This window comes from Centrocercus urophasianus, unplaced genomic scaffold, assembly GCF_019232065.1.
Source record: "Centrocercus urophasianus isolate 14NV4802_14NV808 unplaced genomic scaffold, USGS_Curo_1.0 seq_10, whole genome shotgun sequence".
In the NCBI taxonomy this organism is placed as follows: Eukaryota; Metazoa; Chordata; class Aves; order Galliformes; family Phasianidae; genus Centrocercus; species Centrocercus urophasianus.
Genome location: NW_024884142.1, coordinates 83346776 through 83371099, shown reverse-complemented (window position 1 = coordinate 83371099; position 24324 = coordinate 83346776). Strand labels below are relative to the sequence as shown.

At 36.5% G+C, this 24324-nt stretch overlaps 1 protein-coding gene across 1 annotated transcript in view; it reads left to right on the top strand.

Annotated features, from left to right (window-relative positions):
* Window positions 1-24324, top strand: part of USH2A (usherin) — a 371535-nt gene that overhangs the window by 268173 nt on the left and 79038 nt on the right. Inside the window, exons 47-50 of the mRNA XM_042813358.1 lie at window positions 5755-5947; window positions 14998-15166; window positions 17731-17952; window positions 23075-23298. Coding sequence (XP_042669292.1) covers window positions 5755-5947; window positions 14998-15166; window positions 17731-17952; window positions 23075-23298 — 808 coding nt within the window. The remainder of the gene's footprint in view (window positions 1-5754; window positions 5948-14997; window positions 15167-17730; window positions 17953-23074; window positions 23299-24324) is intronic.

Sequence of the window (24324 nt, the reverse complement as noted above, 5' to 3'; positions counted from 1 at the left end):
ATAATGGAAACTTAGAGTAATTGTGGGTAAAAAGAAGTCACCCATCACAACAGTAAAATTAGTAAGCTATCTTAAATGGCATACACATCTGTGTCTCCTTGAACCATTGTTTGCAATCTGCATATCCACTGGGCATGAGCAAACTTCTTAATTGTAAAAGGACTAACAGTTTTGCAATATTGAGGAGATGCCAACTAGTAGCATATACAGTGATTCTGTGAGAGTTAATATCTTCAAAAATCAGACTAAAACAAGGCTCGATAGCACATTTTTCAGTATTATCTCAACAATAAAACAGTTAACCTCCTGCATGTATTTTATTGTTCCTGTGATTTTATTACACTTCTGGTGGAGTAACATAATAAGCTCATAAGCTCTGTTAGTTTTGTAGAAACAACAACAAAAAAAAGTAGGTTTTTTGTAAATAAAAGAAATCTAACAACTGAGCCTTCTGAAATGGCCAACAGAATGGATTTGCTCCTTCAGGCTCTTGAAGACTTAGTTTACTGTTTATCATTTCTACGTTTTGTTTGAATTCAGCATTTGTCTTTGTATATGGGTGAAATTAAGCTTGCTATTTTTCTGTCACATATACAGATATAGTCAAAGCTTGTTTGATGATAAGGACTCAATTCGGGATCCCATCTTTTGCCCTTGGCTTTAACTTGTGTATGCCTTTGTCTGTATTGTCTGTACTGCAAACACTTATGCATGCTTCTGCCATTATATATAGACTAAATATGTCATAACACATGAATGCAAAAGGATCAAAAATGCCTTCCTACTTTATAATCTGCTCAGCCAGAAGCAGGCTCTGTTTCTACACTGCCTTTTCCTACATGTCATATTATCATCAGCTGTTCTTATATCCCAAAAGAATACTAACTACTGATCGATTGCCCGGACATGTCTGGCCGTGGCCTACACGTGCCCTGAGTAGTTCATTTATTTGCCACGGTGGATTTGCTAGAGTGGAATTTAATCAATAGCTAATTCATTAATTCTGGTCCTCGAGTATGTAAGGATTGTGCAGTATAAAAATGACTGTCTGGCTTCAGCTTTGATTGAAATATGACAAACACTACAGCTGACAGCTTCAGCTGGTGCTAGGCTGAATATGAATTTTGCTTATTTATCCTCCATAAAAGAGGAGAGTTGGAGGAAAAAAATAGTTTGTGTAGACAAGAGAACATTTTAATGTCATCAGACAGAGGGAAAAAAAAGCATTTCTACAGTATAGACTCATGGGATAGCTGAGATACAATACAGATCATGCAGTTTATCGTCTTTAATTGGAATCATGGCTTTTTTTCCTCTTCTGAATCAGTTTGGGGGGCTGTATTATTGATGAGAATGCTGTAGGATAATGTCTTTGTAGCATTTGCAAATAATTGTTTTAAAATTTGCCTCAAGGTGCTGCATGACATAAATTATAATTTCAGCACCAACTTCTTAGAAGTCTTTCTGGTAGCAGCTCCATCCAGACTGCTCTAATGAAGGTTATACCACCAAAGCCATTATAAATATCTTGCTTTTCCACCCTTTGCAGTTAATAACTCAGCTTCAGGCTGAAACTTGGCACAAAAGGTCACAGTCCTGGAATGGTTATTTTATAATGCCAAACTTCAAACAGAAAACAGTATGGAACCCAGTCCTGAAGTCATATTCTATTTTTTTATCTTCTCTTAGTTATGGTATTTGGAGCTAGAAGGTTGTGGAGGAGTGATATCGACCATCTTTAAATGGATAGAAATTGCATAGAAATTGAGTATGTGTTGTTTTGAGTTAGGACTTCAGGGTTTGTCTCTGTAGACAAGCAGTACATTTTATTGCACGGATTAGAAGGTTGTCTGTATACTCCCTACCTGTAGGTGCTGACTTAAAATTTTTGTAGTGGGTTAAGTACTTATCATATATTGTAAAACAGTTCATTTTGCATTAAAATACTCCTTTCTCTTCCTGTTTGTAATCATACAGACGTAGAATGGTTTGGGTTGGAAGGGACCTCAAAGCCCTAGGCCCAGCCGTAGGCAGGGCTGCCACCCATGAGCTCAAACTGTGCAGGGCTCCATCCAACCTGGTCTTAAGAGCCTCCGGGGATGGGGCACCACAGCTTCTCTGGGCAATCTGTACTTGGAAAACTTGTGGAAATATTGTAAACTTGTAAAATAAGGAATTAATAACTATTTGAATATCCTGGGGAAGATTGTTTTGAAGCCACATCCAGTCATGAAATGATAAGAGGACAGAGTAAACACAAAGTCAGGGCTCTGAAGTATGCTTCGATTAATAGCACTTTGCCTAAAGTGTTCAAAGCAGTGTTTCTTGTGGAGGAAACCTGATTACTCTCTCTACGTTGTTAATAGGAAAAACAAGACAGAAAGATTTTCCGAAACAGTTTTTAATATCAATAGAAGTGCAAAGCTGTTCATCAGACTTTCGCTACTGTGTAATGTCGCTTCCCTAATAACATCGGCACAGCAATTCATGCTACAAGAAATAGTTAACTACTTTGCAGCAATGTTGAAATGATTGTGTAGCATGTGTGAACTCATGATGAGGAGAGTATTTGATCCACAGGTCATTAATAATAGCAGTGCTCCCTGTCTTAAGAATGTTGAACGAATCTTGTGTTCCTTTTGTGGGTTGGACAGGACATTAAAGCCCAGCGAGCCTCAACCCCCTACCATGTCCATGGACACCACTCTCCAACTCAGGCTCCCCAGGGCCTCATCCAACCTGACCTTGAGCACCTCTACGGATGGGGCGCCACAGCTTCTCTGGGCAGTCTTGGCACCCTCATTGTAAAGGATTTCCTTATATCTGTTCTAAACCTACCCTCTTTTAGTTTAAAACTGTTACCCCTTGTCCTGCCCTCATTTATCAAAAGGTATTTAAAATGTAAAGCAAAACTGTGAAATGCTAATATTTTTCATGGTTTTATACATATATACACACACTCTCAGAAATGTCAGACTGGATCCTCTTCACATGTTTTCGGTTTGGTCTGTTGAACCAAAAGCAAATAAAACTTTGTGGGTCAGTTTGAAATTGTTCTTTATCTTCTAAAACTGCTGTAGCATCTCGTGAGTATTGCAGCCTGAAACAGCTTTTGTGTGAATCAGGTTCAGCTGTATTTTCTGTGGGCAGCATACATGGTACAGTGAGTTGCACGCTGAAGTGCCCGTCATGTCCCAGACAGCCTGCACTTGCTTGAGAAGGTTCTCAGTTCAGGCTGGGGTGTTTCTTCAGACAGCATAGGTCAAAAAGTTGAAATTCATTCATTCATTTCACTTCCATGAAAATCTTGATGATTTTTTTTTAACTGCACCGTAGATTGTTCTTGCTGTGATGCTTTCAAAACCACCTCAGTTTGTCATGGGTGGTGAACATCAGGAGAAGTGGATGTGACTGAAAGGGGCTTACCAGTCTTGTGAGAGCATGCCTTTGTGGCTTTATTGAAAGGTCATACTGGGTTTTACCCTTTCAGTCACACTATGCAGTGAACTCCCGTGTCAGAATTTACTGGGGCAGCTGTAGTTTTGTATGATACTAAGATGTGCTCACACCAAATGTGCATCTATGAATCGAATAAAGTTATTGTTAAATGAAGAAATATATGTTAAGTTCTGCAGAGAAGGTAAAATATTAAAAGCTTCGTATGAATTCTTGGGCCTGGTTTGAAATTTTTTAGAGACCTGAAAACTGCAAAAACTGGCACGGTGCTTCTATAGGACACTCTCAAGGTCTGAAAGAACCTGCAGAAAGCAGATAATTCAAAGATATAACTGGGAGTGCTCACTTTGCTCCTGTGATCTGCCCTGCGCAAAGACTAGTAGAGAGCTACAGTGGCATTTATAAAGATTGAAGCACTTCTCTTCTTTACCCTTTTTTTAATTTTTCTGAATTTTTTTTACAACATATTTTCTTGCTTTTATGTTTTTAAGTAAAATCTTACAACATTTAAATGTAAACATCTTAGTATGTGTGCACACATGCAAGTGTGTCTTCATGTCCCTGTGTTAGAATCACAGAATCATTTGAGTTGGAAGGTTCCCTTAAAGGCCATCTAGTCCATCTCCCCTGCACTGAACAGGGGCACCTACAGCAGATCAGGGTGCTCAGAGCCCCCCCCAGCCTGACCTTGAGTGTCTCCAGGGGTGAAGCATCCACCACTTCTCTGGGCAACCTGTGCCAATGCCTCACCACCCTGATTGTAAAATCTTCTTCCTTACATTCAATCTAAATCTCCTCTCTTAATGAACACAAACCAGCCACGTATGGAATACAGAATTAAATCTGTGGTTCAGATCAAAATCCTGGAGTGAAAATGGTACCTCTGCAAGCCACCTTTGAAGTAATTCTTTCACAAGTGACATTAATTCATATTCTCGAAGACTTGTTGCAGTGTGTATTCTTCTGTTTATATCTCACAGAAGTGAAGTAATAGTTCAGTTCTTTTTATTTTGTTAAGACGTTAACGTTTATCTCAGCAGCTGCTGTTTTGTGGTAATATTTTCACTTCATATTAATGCTAATTTATCATGTTACTGGCACTCAGACAGATTGGGATATGGAGATTAAAAAGAGATATTTGGAGCCTGTGTATATACTCTACAGTGTTAGAAGTCCACCTATTGATCTACGCGTAGCATTGGAATCTCCTCCTCTGTAGCCAAAGAAAAAAGACATAGTGAATGAAATTCTGGTTTTATGCAACATTCCAGATTATGCCAGAAACGATTTTTTCATTTGAAATATCTGTGTAAAATGTGCACATTATAAAAGACAGAGAAAAATTTGTGTTTTAAATGTCCTTTTTGAGACATATATTGTAATGTTAAATGAGATTTTGGAGCTAACACCTGCACATTTTCAGTAACAATAAGCCTACTACAGCTCAACAGGATTCTTCCCTAAGATACTTTCCTTAAATTGATGATGGCTTGATATCAAACTTGAAATCAAGAACAGGATTTTTACAATCTTCTATGGGCAGCTGCAGACCTACTTTTCTTCTCATAGTCAGAATTCTTGAGTTTTACTTGTTATAAACACTTGCTTTTTTTTTTTACTTTTGTGTCGATTAAAATATTTAAGCACAGAAGAGAACTGCTGTATAGTGATGTAGTGGTGAATTCTTTCTTTTATGTGTTAAAGTTTCAGAGCAACATTAGTTTTTTCCTTTTTTTTTTTTTTTTTTTTTTTTTTTGAGTATTGAAAAGGCAAGTTGAGTGCAAATCTCTTCTTAATGATGACTGAACAGCTGCACTGGTTATAGTCCATAGCCTAGGGGTGATCTTCAGTTTCTCAGCTGCCTGTCCCTCCAGGGATGGAATGGTTACTCCAGCCTTCACAACAGTTCATGTATACAACCGTTCATGCTAGAGCACCAAGAAAGCATGGTGAATCCTTTCTTTTACCAGTTAACTGAAATGGTTAGAATGCTAGGAATACTTTATTATACACGTTTTCAGAAGCATGAAAGGAATGTGTTTTAAATAGCCACTTTTAAAGACCTTGGTTGTGGGAGCAGTTAATTTTCCTTGAGTTTTGATAAGTGTTGATGCTTTTGCACCTTTTGTATATTGAAGGTGTGAAATGTATCTGCACCATTCAGGTGAATGTTTTGGATATTTGAAATATTTCACTCTATGTGAAATAGTATAAATTGGAACTGCTGCATGCTAAGTATCTGCAGAAATATAAATACTTGAAATAATTTAACATATGCTAGTTTTCTGCTTTTCACAGATCTCTTCAAATCAACTGGGTTTCGCCCAGACAGCCAAATGGCATTATCCTAGGATATGAAGTCTTACGTAAAGCATTTAAGAGGTGTACTCCAGCGGCAAGGAGCAGCAGAAATACTGGAATGTGCATTCCTCTTGAATGTAAGAAGCATGAAAATGTCTGTGGAGAAGTGTGTTATCATCCAGAGATGAAGGTATATTCTTAAGTTAATGATATATGGAAGAGTTATGCTTTTAGAAACAAGTGTGTAAACCTCCTAAACTATCAGAAGAAGAGTGGAGGATTCTGTTTCTTCTAACATTGGGAAAATGAAACTGTGATACATGTCTTGAAGTGTGTTTAAAATTGTATGTGGATGTTTGAGCTTAGTATGGGGACAGTTGTGTAAATATTTCTGGCAGAATTATGTCAGTTATCTGAGGACAAGTGATTCTGTTGTCTGTGATTGCTAACTTTGTTTCTCCTTTCGGAAGACATGAACAGGTTAACATTTCTGAAAGTCTTAGGTTGAAGCTGCAGTTTGAAGCAACAGTAGAATTTTGAAGCAAATCCACTGCTCGTTAGTTTAATGTCACAATGGCTTTCATATATATGAACTAAACTCTTTGCAGAGGAAACCAAACCAGGCTGTGTGCTTCAGAAATATTTCAAATGTACCCCACTGCTGGATGGAGACATTATGTTTCACTGCTGGAGGGAGACATCATGTTTCTATCCAGTCCTGTGGACCACCTCACTCAAAGACATGCATCCAAAGTTTCTTCCCTTCAGAAAATTTTGATTAATGTGTATAATGAAGGCATTCATCCCAAGGAGTGAGATTCTATAATACCAAGTAAGTCTCACAGACCATCTGAGGGATCTCTCTACTAAACTTCTGGATATACCACTTTCATCCCACTGTGCTAAATTACACTGTAGGCATATGCATGTACAGAATTTGGTATATATTTTTGCATCTTGCTTGGAGCAGTCAGGTTTCAAAGAATCATAGCATCAGTAAAGTTGGAAGTGACCTCTAAGATCACCAAGTCCAACCACCAACCCATCCCCACTATATTCCCATTAACCATGTCCCTCAGTGCCGCATCTCCCTGGTTCTTGAACAACTCCAGGGATGGTGATTCCACTACTTTCCTGAACAGCCTGTGCCAGTGCCTTGCCACTCTTCTGAGAAGATTTTCCTCAGCTTTACACTGTAGACCACATGCTATGAATTGCTACAGGAGGTCCTTTGTCAGCTCAAGTGGGGCACATGATGGTACTTAGTACAAATCTTTTATCACGCTGGATCACATAAAGGCCATAAGAAAGTTTCTAGGTGCAAGCAGAATTTCAAAAACACCAGTAAAAGTATATTCTCTGTATATTCTCACTATAAATCATTTCTCAAACCGTGCATGGCGAGTAGTGGTCATTAAAATTGTTTCTTTTGTTGTTTCCCTCCCATCCCCCAACCCCCCCAAATTCTTTCTTGGCTGAATGACTAGATTCTCCTATTCAGAAAATCTATTTAGATTCAGCTACAAGTGGGTGGTTGTTACATGACAATGATGAGCAGCCCCAAATGAGATCCATTGTGATTTGTCAGATGTATTTTTAAATTATGGCTATTTGCAGGTTAATCTTCATATTAGTTCCTGTTTAGGAGTAGGATCAATAGCGTAGCAGAAGTCTGTAATGGTTTTTATTGACAAATGAGGGAGAAATCTCTTAGTTTGAAAGTAAGATTTAATATAATGAAATAGTGTCCCTATTTGTCAAAAGCATCATCACATGCTCTGTGACTAAGGCAAACGATATGTATTCACAAGATTCCCTGTCAGGCAAGACAGTAATTAAGGAAGTGAGTTATCTGGGGGGTTCAAATAAAAATATAAATTACCCCAGCCAACACAGCCTTAGCTTTTGCATTCCCTTGAAAGCAATACTATACTAAACGTATGTATTTCTTAAACCTTGCAAGTAAATTATAGGAAGTTTTTTGTTCTAAATGGTGAATTTACTTATTTCATGCTTTTAGCTTAGTCGACATTTTAATAGATCTTTTAGCATACATGTGAGTAAAATTTATATTAGATTAGTTTTAAGTCATCTTCTGCATTTTTACTTTTTCAATAATTTTGTAAATTTATGATAACTTTGAGTCCTCAAGAGTGTCAGTTTATTATTATAGGTTCCCAACTTTCAGTTTTTATCTAATGATAGCACATTGTTTACTATGGTGGTTTCTGTACACCTGAACATGTCACTAGCTTTAACTGTGCCATGATGCAGTGGAGTATTGCTATACTCACACAATTGTAAGGAGGTACAAAGAGACATTTATTTGTTCTTCGCACCCAGCAGTCAGAGATGAGGATGGTTGGGGGGGTGTTTATGGATGAGTGCTAATTGTTTAGGTAGAAAACGCATAACAAGTGACTGGTAGATCCTGAGGAAACTGAAGCACTCACTTTTTTTTTTTTTTTTTTTTTTTTTGTGAGTGAAGATTGAATACTTCTTCAGTATAAACCCCCGATACTTTGTCTATTTGCTCTGTGTACTAACAGTGATCTAAAATGTCTGTAACAGGTTTCTATAAAGCTCTAGCAATGTCCCTTTCTTCCTTACGCTAGTCTGGGATAGGGGTAGCATTCCAGCTTATGTAGCAGCTCTCTCACACTTTTACTGGATTCACTGTCACTCTATGCCAGTTACAGTGTTGAAGTATTTATGCTACTACGTGTTATCATTAGATTCAACGGTGTACTGAATAGCAGTATAGAAAAGCAATGCTGACCAGTGTGCACTTGTTTGGAAAAGAAAGCCTCTTACCACAGTGCCAGATGCTATTTGCCATCCATTGATGATACAGCGAAGTGTGAAGGATGGCACTTAAAGTGATGTTTGGATTCAGAACAAGAAAGGGGCATTTCTGTTTGACAAAAAAAAAAAAAAAAAAAAAAAGATTCTGATATATAGAGATCTCAGTCCCCAGCTCTTTTGAAAATAAAAACTCTTGACATGATGACTTGGATTTTTAAGTTTCCTTTCAGGTATGCAAAAAACTTGGTAGGTAAAATGAAGACATCTCAGCATAGTCTATTGAAAGTTAAGAATCAATTATATTAGAAGCTTATCAGTGTTGGAAATATTTAAGAATACAGTACTGCATCTCTCTAGATAAGAGGGTGCTGTACTACTATTTTTTTTAATTTCCTCTTATTTGTGTACAGCTAAGGAAACTGAAGCCCTGCATTTTCCTGCTGATCTAAAGTGGCAGCACCTTTCTAATCCACTTGCAAAGATGACATTCCCTCACTAGGGATGATAACACTACTCCAAGTCTGGAAGATGCTTGTCTTCCCTTAGGAGCTGCCAGCAAGTTAGACTGCCTTTAATTGTTATGGTGAATTTTGTGATTGGAACATGTCCTGTTGTAAATGGCTGAATTTGGAGCAATCAAATTCATAACTTCTCCTTCTCTCCTATTGAATGAAGAACTCTGTCCTTTTCTGATAGCTGGAGGTTGATTAGGACAGAATAAATTCTCTTGCATAAGTACTACTCTATGAGGCATAATAACTACTAAAAGCAAAACAAAAAACAATGGAGATGATTTTTGTTTTACCTATTGTTCATTTTCTTTACATATATAAACATCTTTCCACATAAATATCCTTTTTGTACATATTAGATTTGGTGACAGACTAGTCAATGAAAGTAGGTAATGTACATTGTTCCAGGAGACAAATTGGTTTCAGAATTCTTTTAAAGGAGTTGAACATTTTGCTCCATTCATTTGTTGCATCTTGTGCACAAGATGTAATGGGTATAATTTCCAACTCATAATTCCCTTGAATTCAGTGAGGAGAATACTGAGCCTTTAAAAAACAGGTATAGTAATTTTTATATAAAAATATATAAAAATATAAAAATAATTTGAAGACATGTTTTGGATTATTTTTTTCCTGATTTTTCCTTATGGATTTGTCACTTCCGCTTGCTATTATGATGCACTGCAGAAAAGGAGTGATTTTTTTTTTAATCATTTCTTGTCTAATTAAGAGATCTCAAAAATATAATCCTCACTACCTGTACAAATCCAAGTTTTTCAATACAGGGGAGACAAGAGTGTGTTTTCACCATGCAGCAAAGAAGGATGCAGAGACTCTTCAGCTAACATTGGCTGAATTAGGTACAGCTAAGGAGTATGGTGACATCAGAAGGGCAACACTAATTAGCTGGACAAAGGTTTGCACTAGCATGTGTGTGCCCTGGTTAGGATCCAAGCTAGTATCTCTGCACAGCATTGTGCTGTGTAAATACACCATCTTGCTCAGAGCTATCTTGGGAATCCCTGAAAGAGCAAATGAACCTTTCCGCTAAAAGAGACATCTCTACATGCACATTCCTGATAGTAAGCCTAATAAAGATGAGAAAACATTCCTATTATCCCAAACAAACTTTGCTCAAGTCTGTATCTCTTGTTTCTAGTTGTTATCTGTTGTTCTGCTGCAATGTTACAGACTTTGTTGTTCTAACAAGATCTAACAAAATGCCCTGGCTGGTGTCACTGCCCATGTCCTTGTTATCAGACCTGGATAGATGTATACCTCTCGAGTGCAAAAATAATTGTAAAAAATTGTTGTGTGTGATTGATCAGAACAGCCAAGAATACTGTCTCATAGTGACTTTTGTTGACTGCCAGGAAGGTCCCAAAGTCCTGCAGATGTTATTTGCAGTAACCAGTAACCATTTGCAAACCATTGTTGTTTGGGTGTTCCCAAGTAGCCAAAATTGCCCATCTCTCCCTATTTTCAGTTAGGTGTGCTTCACAGCTTTTTTCTGATTGAAATCTTAGATCAGACATCAGTTTACAGAGTACATAGCACAGGATATGCAGGGCTGTATTTCTGTTAACAAAAGGGAACGTAGTCCAGCTTCATTCATCAGGAAGCATAATCTGACTTAGGTGGGGAAGGCCTACCTTCCTTTCTTGTCCATGTAGCTCTGAAGTATCCTTCTGTTGTCACTGGCATCTCAGTTTGAGCACTGAAAATAGTGAATCTGGTACAGTGAAAAAGTAATTAAAGTAGTAGTGCACGGGCTAATAATTTCCATACTCACTGGATCAGGGGTGTAAACATCAACAATTAAAAGGGTCCTGACAGAAGGTGTTTATACAGCTTCAGAACTTTTTATTGTCAGTAGCAAGAAGCTATATAAATCTACAGTTAGTGAACTAATCAAATGTAACTAGGAAGAGCAGGCTTACCCCTTCACTCACCATATTAACATGTGCCACTTGTTAAAAATTTTTCTCTTTAAGTACAGGAGCAAAATAGTGCTTTGATAGCTAGCTTGACAAACGTGATTTCCAGGAGAGAGAATGAACACATCTAAACACTGATGAAGGATATTGTGTCAATATTTACGTAAAACTGACTGTCAGTGCTGGCAATTTTGTGAAGTCTTTTCACTTTATTTCAGGCTTAGAGAACCTTTGAAAAGAGAACACTTCATATACAATGTGTTTTGTAACACACCTGAAAGTCAGGAAATGAAATTCTTTTTAGTAAGATAATATTTAGTAATTTGTAACAGAACAGCAGTAATTTCTGTTCAAGGATTTTTGATCTAAGGCTGTACCAATTACTGAAAGAGAACAGCAGTTTCAGAAACAGATGAGTATGTTAGGGGGGAAAAAAAGTGTTTATATAGATTCTAGGATAATTTCAGAAAGAATGAGCTTTGCTAATTTAAAATATTCTCTCACATGAGAACATGATGGGTCAATCATTTCTCTGGTGTTTGCTTCACAGGCAGAAATTTTTAATGAACTCTAGTAGCTAATAGGAATTCCTTAGAGTGTTTTGTGAATTGCTATTTCACAAAGTGGCATTGGCAGCAAGTGTTTGACAGGAAGGATAAACATGGCTGCCTAGCACATCTGTTTATTTGAGTAAATCAGTCCTAGCTTAACTGGCACATGTCCATAACTTCAGCAAAGTCTTCAGCAAGCAGAGGGATTGAGGATGACAAAATTTTTATAAAACCTAGTTGCATAGGTAAATTTTTATTTTTATATATATTAATATAATATATATATATTTATATATATTTTTTACACATTCTTAAGAATAATTTTTTAAAAATGCAATTGTGCCTTGATATCTGTTTACTCTGCAGTAGAGTCTTAGTTAATCAGGCTTTTCTCAGATATCATAGTAATCCTTTCTTATGCCAAGCCATGCCATGCCCAGTCCCATCACTCCTGGGTCACGGTCCCCTCCACGTGCTTGGATGGGAAGATATCTATAGGATTGATTTAGGAGTAACTCAGTCTACCAACACTTTTAAGGGCTCCCATGACAGTTCAGGACGAGCATCTTATTTCATCTCCACAGGTAACAGAGGTCTTCTAGTTAGCAAGATACATCAAGCATTCAACTCCATTTATGAGAGTGAGATCTCAGACTTGCCTAAAATGTTGGTGTCACTGTATCTGATTGCCACCAGGGTTCTGATTCCAACTACAGTTACACTATCCAGTGGGGACTGTCATTTTGAGATCTAAGAGGATGAGATAATAATAACCTTTTGCCTCTATAGCTTTCAATCCACCTGCTTTTCTTCTTTGTCTATGACATAATTTTAGCATTACTTGAATGCATTTTATTTTATAGATTGATAATGCAGAATTGTTGGGCTGAATATCAATGCAAATAGAAACTATCTTTACAGAACTGCCAAAAAAGTGTTATTAACAATTTACAGCTGACTGCAGAGGATGTAATGGAGCTACATAATATCACCAACTACATCAATTGGTACTGCCAGAGGAGAGTCTGAATTTGTTTTAGAGCTGACTGGACCCCTTTTTTGAAGCTGACTATGGGGGTACTGAGAAATACTGAGGATCTTAAATCATTTTTAACAAGAATAAGTGTCTGTTGAAACTGCTGGAACACACCTAGCTTTTCAGCCGGGGATTTTTTTGGGGAATTCAGGGAGAAGAGAAGAGGCACCAATAAAACAGAAAAATGTTCCAAGTAGAGTTTTTTGGAGTTACCACTGAAGCGGCCTTTTCAGTGTGAAATACGCAGAGCAGCTGTTTCTACTATTTGTAAGACTAGAACTGTCTCATGGAAAGTGGAATGGCTGCTCAAGCATTTGAGCCAAGGTAATGCCAAGAATGTGCAAGTCTCTTCATCTGTAAAGACTGCAAGTGAAATTTGAAGGGTTCCCATCATTGAAAAATCAAAACAGGGATGACAAATGAAATCCATGAAAAGAGGCAGAGAAATTTGACTCAAAGGATCACAGAGGGAGGCACAGTCCCAGAGGGCATGCAAGTCAGAGCAAGGAATATGTAAGAAACATGCATTTGGCCTCCTTTTGCACAAACAGGTACAGCATTTACTGGCTGTGATGTCTTGAGTAGAGGAGTGTCCTTACAGGTATCAAGAGTTGTTGCTAAATATATCTGTTCTAGGAGTAGTATCAAGACGGTACTTGATTTGATGTTTGTAAAAACTCAGCATGGAGTGTGTGCCAGACTTAGAAAATGAAATCCAAAAGATACAAAGCAGAGAAGAGGTGTAAAGCTGAGTTTTATTTGACAACATAACTCATGATCTGGAAGGACAGTGGGTTGATTAAATCAGTAGATTTGATTACATTATCAGTGACATGTTGAATAGCAATAAATAAATAAATAAAATAGGACCTGAAGAGAGAGGCTCACAATTCCTGAGGAGAATATGTTCAGCTACAGTGGTAGTTTAAAACACGGATGCTGAATGGGAAAGTATGCTGAAAAAGCACAGAACGATGCATCAGTTCAAAATATATAAGGCTGTAAAATGTCAAAATATAATGAGGAACATCTTCTGCCCTACCCATTTTAATTCTCTTTGCTGTCTTGTAAGTTGTGACTTCAGAACCTAACCTAATATTCTAAAGGGAGATTGTCTAAAGGCCATTCAAAATTTAAAAACACAGAAAAAAAATTATTCCCATAGAAGCCAGAAAAAAAATTGTTAATGTATTCAAGAATTAAAGATTATTTTTCCTTCTGTCTATATTTATTCTGACATTATGAATGTAATATAAATTATATTTCATGTGTCTGATAGTATATGGGTTTATTTTATTTTATTTTTATTTTTATTTTTATTTTATTTCCTAGCTACTAATTGACGTGGCTAGCAAAAGATTCTTCTATAGGGTTTTTTTCCTCCTTTGCTACAAAAATGACCTGACTTAAAACATGGTTACTGTAAAAGGTGGAAGTGCTCCATGTGAGAAGAAAAAAAATAAAAAGAAAGAAAGGAGCAACTCTGTTCCAACATCTGTGCCATTCTGCCATTCTCAGTCTAATAGTAAGAAGCATCCTCCTGGCTAATGAAGGTTGCACTGACTGCAGGCTCCGAGGTTACATTTTTTACATTTGTTCTACTGCCTGCTCTATATGATCTTCTGTGTACATTGTGTCACTTCATTTACGCAGGAATAAGTATGGAAGTAATTATTTGATTGTTCAAGCGCATTATTTTCTTGACAGCATCTAGCAAAAAGACCTCAGTTAAAAGACCTTTTCAAAATTTATTTCTATGTAAATGTTATTTTGAAAAAAAAACTAACAACAGAAACAACCAACCAACCCAACAGTAAAACAACAACCTAACATTCTTATAGAAATGCTACTCTCTTTAGATCACGCTGACTGAAGAACTGTAGTCATAAGTAAGTGAACATATGTTACAAGAAGATCCCACATATTTTATAGTGAAGAAAAAAAAAAAGTGAGAGACCATATTGGAAAACTGTTTTTTTAGTTGTATGGGTCTCAGATATGTCTCCTTATAAGTGACAAAATAATAGGAAAGAAAAAGAAAGGGCAGGGCGGTGGTGTCTTATATCTACATACTGCAATCTACTCCACAGAGAGACTCAAACAGCCTGCAAGGCATATGGAGATGATTCATGTTAATGGACTATTTTATTAAGGTGCAGTATGGTTGAAGGCCACAAAATAGCAGCATTCTGTCAGATATACAGTAGTTCATTGAAGTCTGATAATGCTGGAGGGCACAGGATTTTAGCCAAGTTACATTTTATTTGACTGCAGTCAGATTAGTGTCTGTACTTCAGTGTTTTGTATGCATTTCTCATATACATAGTTTTGTAAGAGAACACGTTATGTTCTGTTTAACAGATATTGCCTTACTGATTTTTATTTTAAACTACTTTTAGGTATGTTGTAATGGGATTCTGCACGACAATAAACCTGGCTTCCAATGCTGCGAGGACAAGTACATTCCATTTATTCTTAATTCACCAGGGGTTTGCTGTGGTGGTCAGATACATGCTGTGCAACCGAAACATCAGTGCTGTGGTGGTTATTACACTAGGGTATTACTAGGTAAGAGACAACTGCTTTCAAGTGCTTGAAAGAAACAAAACAACAAAGTTGATGTATCTGTTATACCAAGGAGAATGAAAACATAGCAATAAATGTGGGATTTATCAAGATTTCTAGTGTCTTCTAGGCTTGTGTTTAGTAGGATAAGCAAAGAAAATTGCACTTTGTCTTCTACATACAGTACACTTTATACAATAAAGACTTAATTGATAAAACCTGATTATTGGGTCATTTCCCAGAGAACTAATTTATACCAAACTATATTTAATTGCGGTAAGTGCCGAATAATGGGGAAGGCAGTTCTGCCTAATAGGAACACCATCAGGCAATTTAGTGGTGCAGTTTAGTTCTCTGCTTGACTTGACCCCTGGTGACTTTCCCTGGCCATCATAGCTAGCATTTGGGGTTGATACTGCATGTTACATATTCTACAGTATTTTCTGCTCTTTATTTCTATCATGTTACATATCAAACTATATGTATTATTTTTGATGGAAATCAATTCCTTTTTTAAGGTGGATTGCACTGTCTGAATCTCAGAACTGTTGAAGAATTTGCCAAAACCATGCTTCTGTGCTGTAGTCGAGAGTTTGGTTTTCCTGGTGTTTTGAAATGGAAGGGGAGAGAAAAGAGTCCTTTTTGGGGCATTGTTCAGAGCATATATCTCTTCGTGGACAGTTGTCAGATCAGGAGCTAAAATGCTTCCATTACTCATAAGCTGGCACACATTCCTCAGGCTCAGAAATGCTTGAATTTTTGCCAGCACATTCTGCACGTCCCAAGTTCTGATCTCTTGAAAAGTAATTCATATATCACAATATTAGAATGTCTTTCATTATGTCATCAGAAAAAGTGCTATCATATGGAAGAACCAGAGGAGAGTATTTTGCTGGCCTCATTAATTTCAGTGTACTAAAATGGAAAGATTATACTGTGACCCCTGTCCCCAGCCAGTGGTCTATGCTGACTAGCTTAATGTTGTTTAGATCAAGAAAGAAAAGTACAATGAAACAAAATGTCTTGTATCTGAGAGTAGTTCTTCAGTCAGCAGTTCACAAGCATGAAATCTGAACATGATTTTAAACTTTTTTTTTTTTCCCCGAGTATACTTGCTACTTTCTCTTTTTCCATACTCTAAAGGGCAGCAACATGAACAATATTGGTCACTTTTTTTCCTTTTTCTTTTTTATTTTTATAAATATGCTAATAACATGAAGCTAAATGTTAATGTGGGTCATTCTTTGATAAGGATAACAATTAACGGGTAAGACTGCATAGTACTTTTCAGAGCAAGAGCATTTTCAAGCCTAGCTTGGAATGGATCCCATTTTGAGAGGTTAATTAGAAGATTGCTGATCCTTTGTGTCTTATGTCTAACAGTTCTTTAAAAAAAAAAAAAAAAAGCAAAACAAAACAAAAAACCAAACGATTTTATTTCCAATAGATGATAGATGTAAGCTGTGTTCTCTGTTTTAATACTTTGTGTTATTAGAATTAGATTCCAAGGGATACAGGAAAATATGATGAAGTATACAAACAGATTATATTTATTATACTCTAAAAATTTGTTCTCATATTTTTGTTTTGTTTTATTATTGACTTTATTTGATAAAGTAATTTATAAAGAAGCTCTCTAAGCATACATATTTCCCAGATGTTGTTTGGCCAGCTTGTTAGCTCTAGATGTGCTGAAAGGTATAGAGATTAAAAATTAGAAAGGAAGCAGAAGAACAGCTCTGATATATTTTCCCTATTTCTTCCAAGTGCTGTATCAGTGATGTCTGATCCACAGGAAATATTGCAACGCAGAAAAAAAACCTTAACTTTTAGACCACTGGTTCAGATCAAGTGCAGGTACTAGCAAATAGAAACTATTGCCATTTACAGTCAGTTTTGTATTCTTTATATCATAAACCAGAAGTATCTGGTCCCATTATGGTGTCGCTCTCATTGGCAGTCGTATCTTAAGTCCTTGTTGAGCAACAGCTGATGTTTTTGTTTTTGAAGTATCAGCCAACCCCACTGAATGTGGTGATGATGTTTAGTTTCTAAAGTTACTTTAATCTTTAAGATCTTTGGCAGATTAAGTTTACTGACATGAAAAGCTCTTTAACTGTTATTGTCCTTCAAACAACTCCAGAATGAATTTGGAAGAGATAGGGATATTTTTTTTTGCTGTGAAGAAATAGACTGTTTCATTGATCAAAGGAAGAATGAGCTCCCTTTACTGTACAGCTACCTCTACCTAGAGGTTTTCAACTGTATAATTACATTTTTATAAATTGTTTTTGTTGATCTTCTCAATTTGTAATGTTTGCATTCTGATATCTCACAGAATTTTTGCCCTGAATTCATGAATTTATGTTTCTTTATTTTTACAAATAAATACATGCATGTACATCATTCTAAAGTACCAAGTGATTCCGTGCTTTCTTTTAATTGTCTTGTACACTAAGCTACTGGTGTGTGAATCCAGACTAAAGCTTGTTGCAATCAGTTGAGATCCTCTCGGGGATTTCAAGAACTGTACATGCAAAAAAATCTTTGTGTTCTTAAATTAACAGGTGAAGTATGCTGTCCTAACGAAGAACAAAACAGAGTTTCAGTTGGAATTGGTGACTCTTGCTGCCATGGAATGCCTTATTCTACATCAGGGAACCAAATCTGCTGTGGTGGATCACTCCATGACAGTTTTAGCCAGCAGTGCTGTGGTGGAGAAGTCATAAGCACAGACCTGGTCTGTTGTGGTGATGAGGAAAAAGGGACTGCATACAAAGCTCACACAGGTAAGTGAGAATTTTCAAGAAAAAAGAGTTTTCATCTTTCTAAATCTCTTGTAGCATTTGCTTTTCAGCAGTGGGATGCTCGAAGAATTAAGGTGTGTATGCCAGTTTTATTAAGAAGCGGTTGCACTCTACTCACCTGTTCTGATAGATTGCAAAACGCTTAGCATTTCATAACTCATTTTCTTTACCTTTGTCCAAAAGTTGTGTTGTCTGGAGACAGAAAATTTGAAAAGAATGCATGATCTTTCATTATTCCAGTCAGGAAGTAGGATCAGTCGTCTTTTAGCCAATAGATCTGAGGTTGGACTTTTCCACGTCATGGTGCCACACATCCCAACAAATGGATTTTCTATTCATGCTGCAGATGTGGAGTTAGTCAACTAGGAATTAAAGGTGACAAATGCTATCTGGTTGGAGGCCCACGTCCCTCAGTTATACACCTACACAGAGATAAACCCACCACAGTTTAACAAAGCTCAATCACTAGAGCTAGTCATTTGTTCATCTGGTATATCCCATGGATTTCTTGCATATTGCAAGAAACTATACATCATCTAGATTTAAAATATGAACATTACTTCTTCATAAAGACTAGCTGGTGGCGGAGACTAGAAGCATTATTGTACATCTCATGTGGATATTTTCCTGTGTCTTTTCTTTTTGCATTTATTAGTTAAGCTATATACCATCAGCCTTAGATTTTCTCTGTCTGACAGAAGATAACAAAACCAATCACAGTCCTGGAAGGGAACTCAATTTCAAAACATGGAAATAAAAGTTTAGTATCAGTTCTGCCTGGTGTATTAAGATTGATGATGGAAGTGCTTTTGTTTGTGCCAGTTTGAGCCTCTTGCTGGACAGCTGAGGATTCTAGTATATTGCTAAGATCCCAGATCAGAAGATTGAACTCCTTTCCCCCAAAATGAGCTCACTCTTTCATTTACTTTTGTGTTCCCTGGATCCTTAGCCTCTGTGATTTTCAAAGTATTCCTGTTCCGTGGCGACTGTCAGGAAGGACTGAACTAAAAGCTTTGGCAATGTTTGCTCCCCTCCAGTGGCATATTTTGGAGTGAATGCGGTGAACCTCACTGATTCCACGGTGCTCTCCCTACTTTGATCCCTAATTGTGCCTAATCCACAGCATCCACACAGGGTTCACAACGTCAGCTTGGAGCAAGGCCCTCTTGCTTACCAGCGCATTGTGTGGCTGCCACAAGACGGGGCTGGCTCATAAAACATCTCTTTATGTACTTTATTACTTAAACTCTTTTATTTGCCTGCAGGAGCCCTTTAACAAAATCACATTGAATTGACTTTCTCACACCAAATCAAATCTCCCTGGTCCCAGTTCAGTTGTCTTTGTCAATATGTATTTTATAAATGGAGTGAATTAACAGATGCTGTTGGAACAGAACTGCTGGGGTAGCGTTTATGTTTTTACTGCTCTCTCTGGGCAGATGAGTTGTGTAGGAGTGTAATACAGGTATCTTGGGATGGAAGTTATGTTCTTCATTTTGGTATATATGTATTCTTAAGAGGTTTTTTTTTCCTTAAATATATATATTTAAAAAAATCTTTACACTCCTCTTTTTAAAATGTGTTTAGCCTATGGCGCTCTATCATTTACACCATTTTTCTTGAGAATGGATCATGATGACATTTTTTAGGCCATTAAAAAGGAAAACAGTAGCTTTTTCATCATTCATGGATTTGCTGTGAGGACTTTGTGCTATGAGCCAGCATATAGCTGAACACAAATACGTTTTTGAAAGATGAATTAGTACCATAGTTGAAAAGAGATCATATTATTTCACATTAAGCATAGAATAGATTGTGGTTTCTTATCATATCGTATACATCATTTTCAATAGGTTTTTGCTTAATTTCTCAGAGTAATTCAGCCTTGCTAAATATATCATGAAGATGCAAAAGCACAAAATCTACATGTTCCCTATCCCTCTTATTTATAATAATCCTGATGGAAAAAAAAGATGTTCTCACACTAAAATATAATTTACTTATCATTAGCAAATGGATAAGTAGAATTTTGTAAGGATATGGTAATTGGAAAGCTGATCCCATTGTCTGAAAGGGGAAGAGGTAACAAAGATGGCTTTATGTAAAAACTGTCATGCTTACCAACCTCTTTTTCATAGCTTACAATAGATGCGTGGTTAAAAATATAAGAACAATTTAAAAACTTCATTTTTTTTTTTTTGCAATTTTTAGTTCCTTCAAAAAATCATGAGAAAACCACAGTTAATACAAGTGAAAATCTTGTGTGCAGCCTTATTGTTGCTTAATCAGTTCTGCTTAAAGCAGTGTGTTTCTTCAGATCACAGGCCTATGTTTGCACTGAGTGTGGGTTTAAGGGCTTGAATGGTAGATGGTTTTTTTTTGCCATTGTATACCTCTCTTGGAGAGTCTGTCATGCAACAAGAGATGTTTCTTCCATCTCAAATCAATCTTTTTTTCTTTTTTTTTTTTTTTTCTAATTTCCATTTACTTGTATCTTATTTTATGCCCCTTGTTGGCCTTTTTAGTGGGGGGATCATAGAGACATCTACTGGCAAAGGCTGGCAGTGATGCCATCGTATGCACATATCCTGAGCCCTGCTGCTACTGATTATCCAAAGTTGTAGATTTCTGTCTATAAAGGATAATGGAAGCTAAAATCACTCTTGGATTTTCTCTCTTTTTTTTCTTTTTTTTTTAATAATAAAAAAAAAAGCTAGTGAAATGCTCCTATATTGACATCCCAGACTCATGAAAGATGATGTATTGTACTATAGTGGTTTCTGATCTGTTGTAGTTGCAATACCCACATGTAAGCCAAGGATTTTTGGAATAGTTTGCAATGTACACTGGCTCTGTATTTTGTTGATCCTCTACTCTGGCTCCAAAGGCTAAGCCTTCTAATACTCATTTTTCCCTTTTGAAAGCATTGGTTTTGCGGATTTACTAAATTAGTAATTCATCACTCAGCTATGTTTGTGAATTTTTTCAGTTGCTAAGGACAAACATGAAATAATTGTTGACAGAAATCACTGTTAGCATGAAGAGTCCTTTCCAGCCCATGGATTTTCTTTTTACTGTAATGCATTATGTTCCTGTGAAACAAAAATATATAAAGCACGACACATGTATTCCAGCTGATTTACAAACAAATATTTTGTGTTTTGGTATTTTTCTGATTTTAGCCACGGGTTTATATGAATTTCTGGACCCTTAAGCAATTGAATAAAGTGATTTTTAGAAGGCAAATCAATCCATCAATATTTCATGGCCTTAGTTTGTTTTTCTAGGAGCATATTTAAAATTGTACATTTGAGGTGTCAAGGTTCAGGAGTCAAGTGCTACATGTGATAAATTAAGCAAAGGTCAGGGGCTATGCAATGCAGTTTCAGAAGATTGTCTACCTCTGCCTTTGCAGCTCATTCATGCTGAAGTGATGCACTATGGGAATTATTACCAAACTCTGCTCTGCAACATCTGCTCTCCCTAAGTGAGTTAGTGCACGTCAGACATCTTTATGTCAGAATATTGCAGTGATGGATGCAGTCTTCAGAAAATGCTGCATAAAAATCTGGTGTGCCGTTCTGGCCATTAAGTGAAATTACTATTTAAATTAATGGCGCTGTCACAGTTTATCTGTGCAAAGAATGAACGCTGATTAGGGTATTAAGTAATTAGCAATTTATCACACTGGAACAAGGCTGATAATAATTAAAGAAGTAATGGTTTACCAAAGAAACTAGAAAGGGAGTCACTTCTTGTTATGTGAGTGAAATCTTGGCTGAAAAATTTAATTCAGTCAAACAAAGATGAGGTTCACACTGAAGCAATACAGCCTTGTTTGTTTCAATAGAAAGACAGTTCATTATCAAAATTTTAGTTTTCCTGTCACAAGTCCCTCGGGGCTATCTGAGTTGCTCATTAGTATTGAACTGAGTCTTTTTCTGCATTAATTCTCTACTTAAAGTTGTTAGAATCCTAGGACAATTTGGAAAAAAAGGGTGTGTACAGTAGGAAGTATTTACCCCTTGCAATGCTGCTGATTACAGTTTGATTTTGTGAAACCAGTTCTGTAAATTGGTGAAGCATGCAAGTAACCAGCATTTTGTGTCGTTACTCTGAATCCTTTAGATTATCTACACATCTATTACATCTAAAGAGTAATTTTGATTATCTATGACTTCCTAAGAGAGATTTGCTACAATAAATGGCAGAGAGTAAAGTGGCTACTTCTGTACATGTATTAAATATCTATGTATTCCAGAATTTGCATCGAATACAAATTACTTTGTAAGCCTAATAGTATATCACAGCTCAGGGGCGGGTTATTTTGTGTCTAAGGGGTATTTGTGGCATTTGCTTTGGAGTTAAAATTTACCCCTTTCATTAAATGCTGTGGGATTCAAATACAGAATTTCACCATTGCAAAACTGTATTTGTGAATATATGTAAAATTATACTTTTCATTTCAAAATAGAATTACTAAAAATAGATGAAAACCACTTGAATTAATTTTTTAAAGTTTTCAGTTACACAATAGAATAAAAATTATGTTCAGGAACAAACTTCTTCAAGTAAAATTATGAGATGGCTAAATCTTCCCTGTGGGTATTTTACCCATTTGGTTTCACATACATTGCATGTACGCTTACTTTAGATCACACAATATGATGTGAAGCATTTGGGAATGCTGGGATGCACTGTTTGGAAGACTACCCCTATAAAAGAGAATGAATGAAACCTGACTGGAAGGTAGAGAATCTTACAGGAAGTTTTCATCAATAGTGTGTCCTTGAACTGCAGTGCACACCTTGGTATGGCATTTCATAGCAAAGGCTGTTGCAAAAGTTGAAGAATGGTGCAAGTTATCTTTAGGTGATCCCTGTTTATTCCTTGAATTCTTGTTTTCAGGTAGGTCTAGAAGTTAGAACTCTTGTTACAGTCGCCTCACATTCCAAATTTAATCTCTCTTGTGCTAAATCGATTCCCATTGCTGAAAATTTTATGCCAAGCTAGATTCCAGCCTTAGTTTTTTCCTTTCTTAACTCTTTTAAAACTTATTTACATATCATATTGAGACGTGTATTTTTTTGTTTGTTGGTTTCAGGGATGTTCTGCTGTGGGCAGGAATATGTGAATGTGTCAGATACCATATGCTGTTCAGGTTCCAGTGGTGAGTCCCTAGCACATGTTAGGAAGAATGACCAAGTGCCAGTAAAATGCTGTGAGACTGAACTTATTCCAAAGAGTGAAGAGTGCTGTAATGGAGTTGGATATAATCCTTTGAAATATGTTTGCTCTGACAAGATTTCAGCTGGAATGATGATGAAGGTAATTGATAGAAAATCTCTCGGTAGCTCTGATTTGATGATGGAAAGAGAAATACACTGTTCATAACTATTTTTCTAAAATAGGAATATAAAAACTCATGTGTGCATTATTCATTTTCACATTACATCCATATTAATACCGAATGAGTTCACCGTGATTGATGTTATTGCAATGAATTCTAAAGGAATTAATAATGATTAGCTGCCTCTGTGAAGTGTTGCCCAGCACCTCAGATTAGCACAGTGGCTAAAAGCTGGCATACTAACAAGACTGGCATGATAGCCAGTTCCCTTCCTGTGGCCACTGTTCCTGGTTATGTCCCTTGAGTGGAAATTGAAATTGAAGTGGCCAGTTCTGAATCATAAAAAGCCTATTACATTTCACTTTGGATAGGCAGTATGTCATAGATTACCCTAACCTCTCTCTCTCTCTCTAAGTATATATATAAAAATAAAGCAATTGATATTTCCTTGATGAGCTTAACTTTGATCACATAGAAAACCAACAGCAGTTTTGGCATAAATTTGAGCACTGTTAGTATAGGTTCTTGTGTAAATTCTAGCAATGATTAGGATATTTTTCATGCCTTTGATGCCTAGCAAATTACAGTACAGTACAGTACAAACAGCTGTTTGGTTTTTTGTTTTGTTTTGTTTTTAACCTAATTTTGATGTAAGTGTATACTAAGCAACATAAAAGCTAGTTCTGCCTTTTTTAAGAGTGGCCAGTGACATAGGTGCCAGCATGAAACAATTTGGCCAAATTTCAGCTGCAGCTCCCATTCAATTCAACAGAAATTTTCAAGTAATAACATCTCTGTGTTTTATACATAAGCTGTAAAAATGCTGCCAATTGTTATTTAAATGTTTATTTAAGAAAACAAATGTTTCAAAGGATGGGAACTGTTTAAAAATATGTATAAATTTATGTTTAAGTATGGATTCGCATTAGGGAGTAATAAAGAAAGGTGAGAGAAAGAGGGCAGGATTTTGTGATTTGGATTTTTTGGATGCTATAGTATGGAAG